Source organism: Alnus glutinosa, chromosome 4, assembly GCF_958979055.1.
Source record: "Alnus glutinosa chromosome 4, dhAlnGlut1.1, whole genome shotgun sequence".
Classification (NCBI taxonomy): Eukaryota; Viridiplantae; Streptophyta; class Magnoliopsida; order Fagales; family Betulaceae; genus Alnus; species Alnus glutinosa.
Window position 1 is genome coordinate 23,028,069 of NC_084889.1, and position 12,172 is coordinate 23,040,240.

The 12,172-nt window shown below is 38.0% G+C and overlaps 1 protein-coding gene across 1 annotated transcript; it reads right to left on the reverse strand.

The window, feature by feature from the left end:
- Positions 1 to 7,990: 7,990 nt before the first annotated feature.
- On the reverse strand, positions 7,991 to 11,704 carry LOC133866849 (aluminum-activated malate transporter 9-like). The gene is made up of 6 exons (XM_062303503.1): positions 11,163 to 11,704; positions 10,745 to 10,882; positions 10,370 to 10,639; positions 10,099 to 10,235; positions 9,860 to 10,006; positions 7,991 to 8,956 (listed from the first exon to the last, which is right to left on the reverse strand). The coding sequence occupies exons 1-6, from the start codon at positions 11,563 to 11,565 to the stop codon at positions 8,273 to 8,275; spliced, it is 1,779 nt and encodes a 592-aa protein (XP_062159487.1). The 5' UTR covers positions 11,566 to 11,704; the 3' UTR covers positions 7,991 to 8,272.
- Between the last annotated feature and the right edge of the window lie 468 nt (positions 11,705 to 12,172).

Genomic DNA, 12,172 nt, shown 5'->3' on the forward strand with positions numbered 1-12,172 from the left:
GACAGCTTGGTGAAAAAATTGAGGTTCAAAAGAAGTAGAAATGGAGAGAGCAAAATGTTTATGAGATGGAGACAATCGGTCATATGGTAAAACAGAAGAAAGAGCATGAGATGTACCTTGTATAGACTGATCTGCAAGATTGGAAGATGGCTGCAGTGAAGTAGAGGAAGAAGTCACTAGTTGACAGTGATAATCATGTAAGTAATTGGGTTTCTATCTAATTCGAGAAGACTGGCGAATAGGAACAGCAAGAGAAGTATCATTGGAATTGGAAGAAATCACACTATCAATAGAATCTGAAACATTATCAGTGAGAGAAATAGGAACAGAATCTGAAATATGATTGGTATGAGAAGAAACTGAATTATTAGGAAAAACAAAATCATCAGCAGGAACTGGAATAGGCAAAACAGATGAGGAAACAAAATCATCAGAAGGAGGAAAATGAGATGTCTTGTAAGGAAAAACGGATTCATGAAAGATAACATCACGGGAAACAATAATTGAGTTGGTTTGAATATCAAAAACCTTATAACCTTTGATGCCAAAAGGATAACCAATAAAAATACAAGACTTGGCACGAGGAGCAAATTTAGTACGATGATGAGCTAAGGTAGAAGCAAAACAAAGACATCCAAAAACTCGAAAATGAGAAAAAGAAGGAGGGGTATGAAAAAGCTTCTCAAAAGGAGAAATGTTGGACAAAATAGGGGTGGGAATACGGTTGATTATATAGGCAGCAGTGAGTACACATTCACCCCAAAAAATTAGAGGTAAATGAGCTTGAAAACATAAAGATCTAGCAACATTCAAAAGATGTTGATGCTTCCTTTCAACAACAGAATTTTGTTGAGGTGTTTCAACACAACTCAATTGATGGATAACTCCTTGAGATTGAAAAAATTCTGTCATTTGAAATTCCACACCATTATCACTACGAATGCACTTAATCTTACATTGAAATTGAGTAACAACCAATTGAAAAAATGAACGCAAAAGAGAACGAACTTGAGCTTTATTATTCATTAAATGGACCCAAGTATAACAAGTACAATCATCTACAATTGTGAGAAAGTACTTTGCACCTGTAAGAGATGCAGTAGAATATGGACCCCAAATGTCACAATGTACTAAATCAAAAGGATTAGCAGAAATGGAATGACTAATGGGAAAAGCTACTCTATGTTGTTTTGCCAAAGGGCAAACATTACAACATTTATTTGACTGAAAAGATATTTGAGAATGTTGTAAACTGAGGAGTTTCATGCGAGCATCCGAAAGATGTCCCAACCGGCAATGCCATGTACTGGAGGGAACTGAAGTAGTGACAGAAAAGCTGTGAGTGGTAGATGGAAGACAAGGAATGGAAAAATCAGGTGTGCACTGTAAGTGGAAAAGACCTCCAGATTCTCTACCCACTCCAATCGTCTTCCAAGGATGCAGATGCTGTATATAACAATTGTTAGCAAAAAAACAACAAACAACAGGAAACATTCTTGGTGAGTTGGCTAACAGATATGAGATTAAAAGAGAAAGATGGAACATATAGAACATTTGTGAGAATGAGTGTAGAAGATAATCTCACGGTACCAATATGTGCAACTGGAACAAAATTTCCATTTGGCAGTTTAACCAGTTTGGAAACAGAAGCAATAACAGTAGTAAACAATGAGAAAGAACAAATCATATGATCTGTAGCTCCTGTATCTATGATCCAGGAACAAGAATTTGATATTAAAGCCTTTTTGAAAGAAGTTATGGAGGAGAAAACAGAATGAAGAAAATTAGGAGCAGAGTTACCTGACATGTTGGCAACAAGGTGATTGGCAGAACTGACTTCAGAAGAAGGTGTGATGAGAGCCATGAGTTTCTGACATTGCTCTTGAGTAAATGGCAGTGAAGATGAGATTTGATTTCCGGAAGTTTCAAAAAAATCTGAAACTTGATTGGCAGAGGATTCAGCAGCATTTTTCCCTTTATTAAATTTGAAACCAGGACGAAAGCCATGCAATCTATAGCACTTCTCCATGGTGTGACCAAATACCCCGCAATAACTACAAACAGGACGGTCTTTGCGGAATGAATTGTTCTTGACAGGACGATTTCTTGGTGTTGCAGAAGCATCAGAAGCAACAGATTTTGTGAACAAAGCAGCAGAATTATGGTTACTAGAACCAATAGCAGTATAAACTTCTTTCTGCCTTTCTTCTTGAATAACTAGAGAAAATACTGTGTTGATTGGTGGAAGAGGATTGAGCATCAAAATTTGACCTCGAGTATGGGCATAAGACTCATTCAAGCCCATCAAGAATTGCATGACATGCTCTTGTTGCAGATATTCATTATGAACTTTCATAGTACCACATGTGCACGGTGGTAAGGGTTTATAGTGAATCAATTCATCCCACAACCCCTTTAAAACAGTGAAATAACTACTCACTGATAAATTTTCTTGTCTTAAGTCTGAAATAGACTTTTGAATTTGAAAAATTCTAGGACCATTTTGTTGTGAAAAACGATCTTTAAGATCATTCCACATTGCCTCAGCGGTATCAACAGATATGATACTAATAGAAATTTCTTTGGAAACAGAATTAATAATCCAAGAAAGTACCATATTGTTGCATCGCGTCCATGGCAAATATTCTGGGCTGGCAGGATCAGGTTTGGGCAAACCTCCATTGATGAAGAGAACTTTGTTCTTCGCAGTCAGCGCCATCAGCATGGATCGACTCCATGTGTAATAATTCTCGCCAGTTAACAACTGAGAAACCAAAGGATTTCCTGGATTGTCACCATTGTGAAGGAACAATGGATTCGAACAATCCATTGTCAGAGAAGAAGAACCTAGGGTTAGGTTTTCCATCGAAGAATTCAATAGAGGAGAAACAATTGAGAATTATAGAAAAGAAACAATTTTGATTGTGAAAAGAAAAACAAGAATCAGAAAACAATTGAGAATTGCTCTGATACCATATTGGATTTCTGATATTGAGTGATCAATGAAGAATAGAAGTAAGAACTGTGCGAGAGAGAAAATGTGGAAATCATATATTCAGTAATTCTGTATTGATCAAGCTCAGATTACAACTAACTGTTTTAGTATTTATACTGAATTACAAAGAAGTAAAAACAGAGTAAGCTCTCAACTAACCTACATAACTAAGGAAACAGAAAAATAACTAACACGTGTAAAAATACAATCTAATAAGAGAGAGAGAGAGAGAGAGAGAGAGAGAGAGAGAGAGAGAGAGAGAGAGGCTAAACAGATCTGGGTCAGTAGAGAAGGCGCATGTGAAGGTCGGCCTGTGGAGATGGCGCCAGCGAAGCAGGTCGGTCGGCCGGCCGGAGAGAGGGAGAGAGAAGAGAGAGAGAGAGAGGGGAAAGTCTGAAACCGTGAAATGTGTGGGAGGGGAAATGAATTTCCCTCCAACGCGTTTAATATTGCAAAAAAAATAAAAAATAAAAAACTCAAGCGACGTAGGCTTGAGTGTAAGATGGGTGTAGACTTGAAGTAAGTATAACATATTCCTTAAAGGATTTGATTGTTGCACTATAAGCTTACCATGGGCACAACAACCCTCGTATGAGGGTGAGTCCCACCCTTATGTGAGGCACCTTCATATGAGGGGTTGTTGTGCCCATGTTGTGAGCTTGTAGTGCAAGTAACATTTTTCATCCCTTATCCCTCTATACACGTGAATTGGGGGTAATTGTTAGGATATGGGCTTGACAGTCACGGCCTCTCTTTTGAAGCCTATCACAAAATAGAGGGCCCCTTCCTGCTAATGGGTAGTAGGCTAATTTCAGGTCAAACCATCGCTTACTCTAGTAGGAAGTTAACTACGCCATATGAGGCAATAGAGGTCACTAAGAGGAGGCACGTGTGATCGCTAGGCATCACAGACGTTCGCAAGTTGCCAGTGACTCTTGATCGCTAAAGGCCCTAAAGAGCTTGTTTGGCAAAGAACATAACAGAACAGGGTAGTGGGTTGTTAGTTTTGAAATTAGCAAAAAGTGATGATGTGATATAAAATAAAAAGAATTTGTATAGAAAAGTGAAAAAGTTTTGTATTGTAGTAAATTTTTTTATTTGAATAACAATAAAAAATTATTGATGTGATATAAAAAGTAAAAAAAGTGAAATGTTTTGATGTTGATTGTTATTGGAAAATGTTAAAAAAAAAAAAAAAAAATGTGAATAGTGACCAGCACTATTCTGTAATGTACATGAGCTTAACAAACAAGCCCAAAATTGCAAGAGTCATTCGCCCAACCAAAACCACTCATCGAAGGTTCTCCTAGAGCCCCAAGAGCTTTAAATGAAAGAGAAACTGAGTAGATGTAGAATTGACTGATTTGACAGCTAATAAATGCCAGATTGGATGCTTAGGCCTCAAAATGCTCCTCGTCATCACACGCTTGTTTGATTTCAATTGTGAGCAGTCTGATTTGACCTCTCTACCCTAGGGTCTGTCTGTCTGTCTGTCTCTCTCTCTCTCTCTCGTCTGGTATGTGTGTGTAGCTTTGAAGTTTATAATGAGAGCTGTAGAATTAGGGACGCTTGATTGCAGGCTGAGTGGGGCTGTTTCTACTGTGGTTTCTGAAGAGAACGCAATTGGGTCAAGTTCTTTTGGCACTCAAGGGTTCAAACGCCCCCTCCATCATTGTATATAGATTAATCTTAACTCTCTAATTTTGTATTAGATTCGTATTAAGTTTGTAGGTTTAAAAATTACAAATCATTATGTTGGGTTCTGATCGTGTCGATGTATTGATATAAGACTATATATGTCAATCTTAATATGACCCATTTAATTAAACAGGTCAAACTTCTTAACCCTAACTCTTTAATTTCGTGTTGAGTTTGTAGGTGATGTCAAAAATTACCGTCCTTAATATAATGTACATCTTATCATGAACATTGTGTTGTTCCAAGAATGCAATGGACCGACACATTGTGGACATGCTAGAGTGGTGGATAACTAGCACGGGTCTAACAAGGTTTGAACTCCTATGCCATGGCACATCAAACTTGGCCCTAATTTATGTTAGTGTGATTGATATCAGGCTAGACATCACTTATGTTTATGAAATAAATGTTTGAATTTTATTTTTAAAATTTTTTTTTTGCGCGCTTACCTTAATTGTTGGTTTTGGTTTGTTAAAACGGGTTGAACGCAGCCTACAATGACAAACCTAAATGTTATTGAGAGATCACTGAGGTATTGGACTTTATACACCTTAACTGAGTAGGAATTGAGTTCCTACCGGACGTGGTAAACAATATTTAGAGTATTTAGGCCTGTAACCCTTTTGGGATGAGAGGACTCCATATGATTTTTTTAAATATAGGCTAGATCCCCTCCTCTCCTTAACACACAAAACCCTTCTCTCATTCGTATAAGAATTTTGGCTTGGCCATTGACAGCCACCTTAGATATAGGAGCATGCATTGAGGGGAGAACTCATCTGCTACTAGTATCATTTATAGTGCAACTACTACTTCTTTTTTTTTTTTCCTAATTTTATTTATGGTACAACTTATTCAACAATATCAAAGTGATAAAACCCTATTCTCATTGGTGGGAAAATTTTGACTTGCTCATTGACGGCCAGTTTAGAGCATCCCCATTGGATGATCTAAATTTCAATCCATTTTATATAACCAAAACCCACTTTTTGCTTAAAACTATCCTCCATCCGATTATTTACATTTCTATCTATTTTATTAAAATAATCATTTTTAATATTATTTTATTATTTTTGTTAAAACCTCATATCCACTCTTCTCCACAAACCCGAAATCATCTCTCACAGGCATTTCATCAAACAAACGGCCTGCAATTTTCAAGTTTTCAACCACTTTCAACCCAGTCAACCTTCACCAGCTCAAGCTTCAAAATCGGAAAACATCAAACAGAGAGAAAATGCAGAATTATCACATAGACAACATAATTCACCATATCATATCTCCACAATACTTTTCTTCTTCCTCTGCTTTTTTAAGCATCGTGGCCTATCTTTCTGCTTCTCCAAGTTTGTTCAGAACCAGAGCATTTCGCTCTTCTAATAGCTTCAATTGATCACCCGCAGCAACCTTCATGTTCTGTATCGTCCTTCTTATTGCCAGGAACTCAACCTCAGCTTCAATCTTTTGCTTGAAGAGACCCTCAAGCTCAGTCTCCATCTCTCTACATTTTTCCTCCTGTAAGCCTATAGTGCTACCCGATTCTTCCTTTGGTGACTTGCTACTGATTATAATGGCTTTGAGTTCCACGATCCTGAAGTCCTTCAACCCTCCAGAAAATCAAAATCAAAATCAAAATCAACCCACGGTGAATCATCTCCGTTGGCAGCCCATGGTTTTCACCGAAATACCAGAAACTTCCCATGGTTTCTACTAGGGGTGTGCAAAACCCGCAATCCCTGCCCCGCCCCGCAGAGAACCGGGCTTTCAAGTTTTTTTGCGGGTTAGGGTCTTAATTTGAGAAATTTATGCGGGGCGGGGCGGGTTGCGGGTTGCGGGTTTAGCCTTTTAAAAAATGCGGGTCCTTGCCCCGCCCCGCTCAAAGGAGAAAAAAAGAAAAAAAATAAAAAAAAATGGGTCCACTAGCTCATTTCATTGTGTGAGAAATATAATTTTTATGGTTCAATTTCATAGGATGTTAAAGTGTACACATTTTTATTGTATTGTTATTTGAAATAATCTTTTCATTACTTCTGGAAAAGACAAGAAAATTGATTACATGGAATAGTGAAATATTGTAACTTTTTATTCTTTACATTTATTCAATTATCATTTGTTGATGGGAGAAAATAGAAATCATGTTTCTTATAATTTTATCTTATAATTAATAGGGCTTTTAGTTTAAAAGACTAATTTCATGGAAAATGTTCTTGAATGGAAATATGAATTTAATTTTTTATTTAAAAAACTAATATTTTTTTGAATTTTTATTTTTTTACAAAATAAAATCAAAATTACGTAAATGCCACTCAAAATACCCGCCCCGCCCCGCAATACCCGCAATCCCCGCCCCGCGCGAACCCGCCCCACAGTGATCCGCCCCGCGCGGTTAGTCTTTTATCAAGTGCGGTTTGCGGGTTGGAAATTTCCAACCCGCAAAGGTGCGGGGCGGGGCCAAAAAAGGTGAAAACCCGCCCCGCCCCACCCCATGCACACCCCTAGTTTCTACCGATCCACCGCTGGGGCTCCGTCGGTTCCTCTAGACGATTCATTTTTGGGTCCTGCCGAATCCCGAAAAAGGAAGGTGGCGATGTGATCTCAGGGTCCCGATCCAGTACCGCTGCAAATATGCTTGAAGAAAAAGAAATGAAACAGGAAGGAGAAAACGCAAAGAAGTAAGAAGATTCAAGAGAGAGAAGAAAAACTAATAAAATATTAATACATCTGTGAACAATGTCATGTCACATGTGGCGTTACACTGTTCACAAATTCTGATCAAATGTAAACTGGCGTTAAGATACATAATCCGGTGGAGGGTTTTTTTTTGTGGTTTGCTTATCTATTCTAGATTTACAGTGGGTTTTACATAACCCACTGTGAATGCTCTTTAGAGAGGAATAAGGAGTCCACTCAGCTGCTACTAGTATTATTTACAGTACAACTGATTCAACAATATCAAATAGATGATTTTTGCTGATCTCTGAAATTATTGTTTGTCTAAATTCTAATATTTTGGCATGTTTATTATAGTTTTATCAATAAATACCTGATATTGATTAAACATATAAAAGAAGCATAGACTTTTTATGAAGCTACAGTCATGGTTTGGATGGATTTGAGTGAAATTTGATAAGAAGCAAGACTCAATTCATTTAAGCCAATTAGATGGTGCTCAAGGTCAAACATCCCCAGCTCTAAGGCCTGCAAAACCAGATGTAAAAGTTGATCATCAATGGTCAACTTTACAACGCCATGAAGCAATTCTAGACATAATCAAATTATATGGAAAACACGTAAAAGTACATAATAAGAGAATTATATTATGACGTCAAAGTGTATTCTACATTGTCGATTTATAGCGTTAGTCAGATACAAGAGTTCAGTCAGATCTATTCTCAGCATCCAGTTTGATCGCATGGATTGCAAGTTCTCTATCAGAATTTCTCTCAAATAGCATTGGCAACAAGAACTGACTAATTCAGACTTCAATTTGAGAGAGAAATATACCTCCTGAATAATGACAGATCGAGTAATAGGACATCTGTTTCATGATCTTTAACTGAGCAGAGGCCACATTGAATTCTAGAACTTTAGACAATTACACAATCTGTTCCAAAACCCATCAGCCTCAACTGCTGCTGGGTGCTCATCAGGATCTTTAAAATTTGCTTTGTTACTTAATTCTTCGAATGAGTCAACAAGATTCTGAAGCCTTGCAACAAATTCAATCAAAAGGGATGTAAACGTCGCTAATGCCAATGCACTAGCATTTTCATAAGTTTTTGATTCTATCTCTATTGGTACTGCATCAGCATTAAATGATATTCGTCGCGGCCAGGATATTTGTTTCATGAGCATGTTTTCTTGAGGAACACCAGCAGGAAGGGTAGAGCTCATGGAAGTTGGGATCTGGCCATCCCAACTCTTTGGAACTTTAACTGATCTGAGATCGAGTACGGCTTCACTAAGGGACTTGTGTTGCAGGATCTTATTTTCGTTTTCATCCAAATTCAGAATGTCCTGGGGATCGACCAGCTCCTGTCGGTTTCCAATTTCCCAGCTCTCAGAATTGACAAGGAGGTACGATTTCTGGTCAACCTTGTTTTGCAAGTCTTCTGCAGCTTCATGCACCTCATCAAGTATGTCTACAAAACCTAATTTCTCCATCTTTTTCACTTTGTTCCCAATTTCACGCAACACTTTAGCACCTGCAGAACCTACTCTCTGAAGCTCACGTTGAAAAACCTGTCTTTTTTCAGGAGGGGCCTACATATACGAACAATGGAAGTTCAATAGGTAGACATGCACACACCCACACATTTTTTACTTTTTTTTGCACATGGAATGTAACTTCAAGTAAGCTACTGGCATCAGCTCTCACTCAAGTAAGATTTGGAAGAGCACAACCACCAATACTGGTGAATGTAAAAGCAGATAATATGAAATTATGTGTACGTGAATTGTTCAGGTTATTATTGAAAACAATAGCAAAAAGGAAAATGAATTGATTTGCACTAGAATGTGATAACTCAAGCCTGGGACCTTTCTTCAAAGAATTTTTCGATAACTCTTAAGCAAATACTCCAAGAACATGAATTTACCATATGATCCTTCACATTGTAGTGAAAGGATTATTATAAATCACATGGAACTAATTCTGAAATAAATATCCATGAAGCAGATTTCCTCCAGCGCCCAGTGTAAAACAGCAGTAGCCACAGATACGATTCTCCATCAACAAGGGCAAAATGTAATATGTGTTTATGTTGCTATTGGTCAAAAAGTATCTTATGCGGCTCAGGTATTAACTACTTTACAAGAAAAGGGAGCAATGGAATACACGATTGTGGTAGCTGAAACGGCGGATTCTCCGGCTACATTACAATACCTCGCTCCTTATACAGGAGCCGCTCTAGCTGCATATTTTATGTACCGTGAACAACAAACTTTAATTATTTATGATGATCCGTCCAAACAAGCACAGGATACAAATATAAATAACATTAAACGGCTGTAGGAACATCTGAAAGCATGAGCCTTATTGGAAAAAAGAAGGCAAATGCTAGAAATCAACTCCCCAAATCAGAATCTTTCGCAATAGGTCAAAAGAAGATTCAGTAGTCTTTCTTCTACTGGAAACCATGTAACAATGAAGAGATGAAAATGTACCTGTATTTCTGAAAGTATACATCCATGCAAAGCCATGACCATAAATGCACAATGCCTCAGTGCACCACTTAATTTGACATAGTTCTTCCATGGATATCTAAGCATTTTGTAAGGACCATGGGGTGGCTCCCAAATAGCAAATCCCATCTTCAAACAAAAGAATGAGTCAGAAATAACATAAAGACCAATACTGTCAATGAAATGAATTGCAAATGCAGCATAATTGCAATAAACAATACCAGAGCATCCTCTTGACTTATAGATTCTACAGCTGATCTGTAGCCACTGTACACTGGGTCATCGGAAGCTTGATAGGTAAGAATCTTTGAAGAGACCCTTTCGTATTCAACACAATTAAGGTAACAATTAACACAACCTGAAATATAAGCCCATGGAATTGAGTATAGCTAGAATGAAGATTTAAAAACAAGAATTCCATAACCAAAATTTTACTGAGTCAAGCAATTTTACTAATTGAATCAGATAACCAGAAATATCAAGTAAATGCACCTTCCAAAGATGTTGCAACAGCCATGAAATTCTTCGCAACCAAATTGTGCAGATCCTCGCCAGCCCAGATGGGATAAATGCATATGTTTACTACCAAAGAAACACCGGCACCAAGTGCAATGAGAACAAACCGGGTCACAGCTGTATTAATAAATTCCCCTGTCCTATACCCAGATACCGTAATGAAACAGTACGTAATCAAGAAGACCCGAAACCCATATTCATAAGGCTTCATTGTGGGGTATAATTTTGCATAAGTTGCACAAAATCCTAGAAACCACATAACATGTCAGAAGGAAATACTAGTAGCAAAAAAGGTTACAGAGAACTTCTTTTCCAACAACAGAAGAAAGAATACTGACTACAAGACCATACCTACGATGAAGATACTCAAAACAATAAAAACTTCTTCCCATTCTCCAGCCAATTGTGACAACTCTGCCATTCCCAAAGCAAGCCCTCCAGCTGACAACGTCCCCAACCCACGGTTAAATCCTTTGCTAAGAGTTGCTCCTGCAGAAGAGCATAGTCACCATAGATAGAGAAATAAAAAAGACATATGCCTCAATTCACATTAGAACAAAAAACACGAATGCTCATAAATTTGATAGGTAGGAGTAAGAACACAGTAAACAATAGACGACGAAATGGTGGCAATCACCAGAAACTAAAACTAGCACGGTTAAGAAAAAAAAATATGAGAGAACACCCCCCACAAAATATGTGCCTATGAGAAAAAAAAAAAAAAAAAAAAAAAAAAAAAAAAAAAAATTCCTTACGAGAACTGCCATACCTATACTGAACTCAAAGACTACGACAACGGTGAGAATAGCCCAAACGGAGTAGCGGCTGAGCTCCTTGACCGGCTCTTTCAAGAAAATGAGCAACGAAATGAGCATGAGGGCCAGGCCCATTTTCGCGGAGAAGACGATCTTCCTCGGGTCGGACAGGCCCATCTTCCAGGCTTCGTAAGCCACATCTTGGACGGTCTTCCATGACCTCGAAACTCTGTCCGACACCGACCGAAACGAGGAACACCAACACCTGTTGGCAGCTTCTTCTCCTTCTTCTTCTTCTTCTTCTTCGTCTGCTCCTATGGGGTTGAACCCTGCGAGTACCGAGTAGCCCTTGGATGAGAGCAGCCGCTCCCTCTTCTCCGCAAAACTGTACTTGAAGGAACCCAGTTTGGCCGCCATATCTTCCCAACAAATGTTAGGGAGACGGAGAGATGGAAATTGAAGAGGAAGGGTGGGATTGAGGAGATGGTATGCGAATGTAAATATCTGGAAAATGAAGGTTTTTTCATTCCGGTGTTTTACATGGGAACGGATTCTGCGGCGTAGCTTTAACAAGCGGGGAATTTCTGTCGTTTCTGAAATGTAATATAATATTGTGAAACGAAATAATCCGAGGAACATCTGGTTCAACCTGGTGGGGCAGTTTGCAGGACCCTCCCTAACGGCGTCGTTTCTACGTCCTTTAGTTACTGATGTGACATATGCCTTACTCGTAATGTCACGTGGCATTAAGGAGAGTACAGGACATCAAATAAACCTTTTTCACAAATCACAATGGCTTCGTTTACTAACTCTTTCCCCTTTTCCTTCCCTTCCCTTACTTTTATTTTTTTCAAAAAACATCAAATTCAAAACATTCTTTTCTTTTTTACTTTTTATATCACATCAATAATTTTTTATTATTATTTAATTAAAAAAATTCACTACAATACAAATTTTTTTTCACTTTTTCATATAAATTCTTTCTACTTTATATCACTTCAATCACTTTCTATTTTCACACAAC